General features: G+C 44.3%; 1 protein-coding gene across 1 annotated transcript in view; it reads left to right on the top strand.

The window, feature by feature from the left end:
• LOC119586809 (monocarboxylate transporter 9-like) overlaps positions 1 to 1240 on the top strand; it is a 7556-nt gene that overhangs the window by 3526 nt on the left and 2790 nt on the right. The window contains exon 3 of the mRNA XM_037935533.1: positions 11 to 646. Coding sequence (XP_037791461.1) covers positions 11 to 646 — 636 coding nt within the window. The remainder of the gene's footprint in view (positions 1 to 10; positions 647 to 1240) is intronic.

Raw genomic sequence — 1240 nt, 5'->3', positions numbered from 1 at the left:
CGATTTACAGGTATTGGCAGCGGCTGGATGATGGGCACAATCTTCTCAATGATTCCATACTACTTCAAACGCAGACTGGGCATCGCGAATGCCCTCATGCACGGGGGCATTTGCGTGGGGCAGATGGCGGGGCCTCCAATGATCACTTATTTACAAGAACAATATGGCTTTTCCGGAAGCACTCTCATCATGGCAGCCATCTTGTTAAACGGCTGTGTCGGGGCGGCCGTCCTGCACCCTGTGGAGTGGCACATGAAGACCAGAAACAAGGGAAATGCTTACGAAAGGAAGACGAAGAAGGAAATAGAAATGGGCCCTGACGCCAAGACTCGGCCGTGCGCCACCGTCTCCCGCGTCTTCACCACGATCTTCACCAACCTAAAACTCCTAAGATCTCCCCGCGTGCTTATCATCACCGTGGCCTCTTCGCTGAACATGACGTCTTACCTGAACTTCCTGATGTTCGCGCCCTTCGCCCTGCAGACGTCCGGCCTCAGCCTGGAGGAGACGTCGTGGTGCATGTCTGTGTCCGGGTTCTGCATGCTGGTGGCGCGTCTGGTCGTGTCCTCGCTGACGGACTTGCCGAGGCTCAGCAAACGCGGCTGCTACATGGCCGGCACCGCCACTGTCTTCGTAACTACTATTGGTAAGCAATATAGAGAATATGCGGAATTACCGCGATGTACGAGCATTTCGAAGAAACAACTCTTTCGGCGTTTTGCATTTAGTATTTCTCTGTATATCTGTGCAGTTGCATGTCTTTTATACATTTATATCTGTGCGCATGTTTATGTTTTAGGTCTTCCTTTCTTGACATCTTAAAGTTTTGCAGTTCCATAGAATGTAGCGCTGCATACATTGGTTTAGGACTTATTATTGTTTTCCCGTTCAACTTCTTGTTCTTAGTATTATCATCATCATTACAAGTTTAATTAGTGATTAGTATTTGAAGGAATAGTTCACAAAACCTTCTTGCTAAATGATATATGAAAAATTAAAAAACAGTTTAGGACACCAAAACTGTCCCAAATTTTCGATGCGTTGATATTTATATATAGTAGATATTTCATATGTAATTTGCCTTTCCTGGATATACTGCATTTTTTTTTATTAGCATTCACTTTATTTAACTATACAGTTCCTCTTCTAATACATAAGGGTAGTACAAGAAAGGAAATACAGAAGACTCGTTTCTTTTATAATCTGATTCGTAACAGTTGAGCAAATGTATCAAGGTATT

The sequence above is a fragment of the Penaeus monodon genome, chromosome 22, assembly GCF_015228065.2.
Source record: "Penaeus monodon isolate SGIC_2016 chromosome 22, NSTDA_Pmon_1, whole genome shotgun sequence".
Classification (NCBI taxonomy): domain Eukaryota; kingdom Metazoa; phylum Arthropoda; class Malacostraca; order Decapoda; family Penaeidae; genus Penaeus; species Penaeus monodon.
This window is presented reverse-complemented; position numbering and strand designations above follow the sequence as displayed.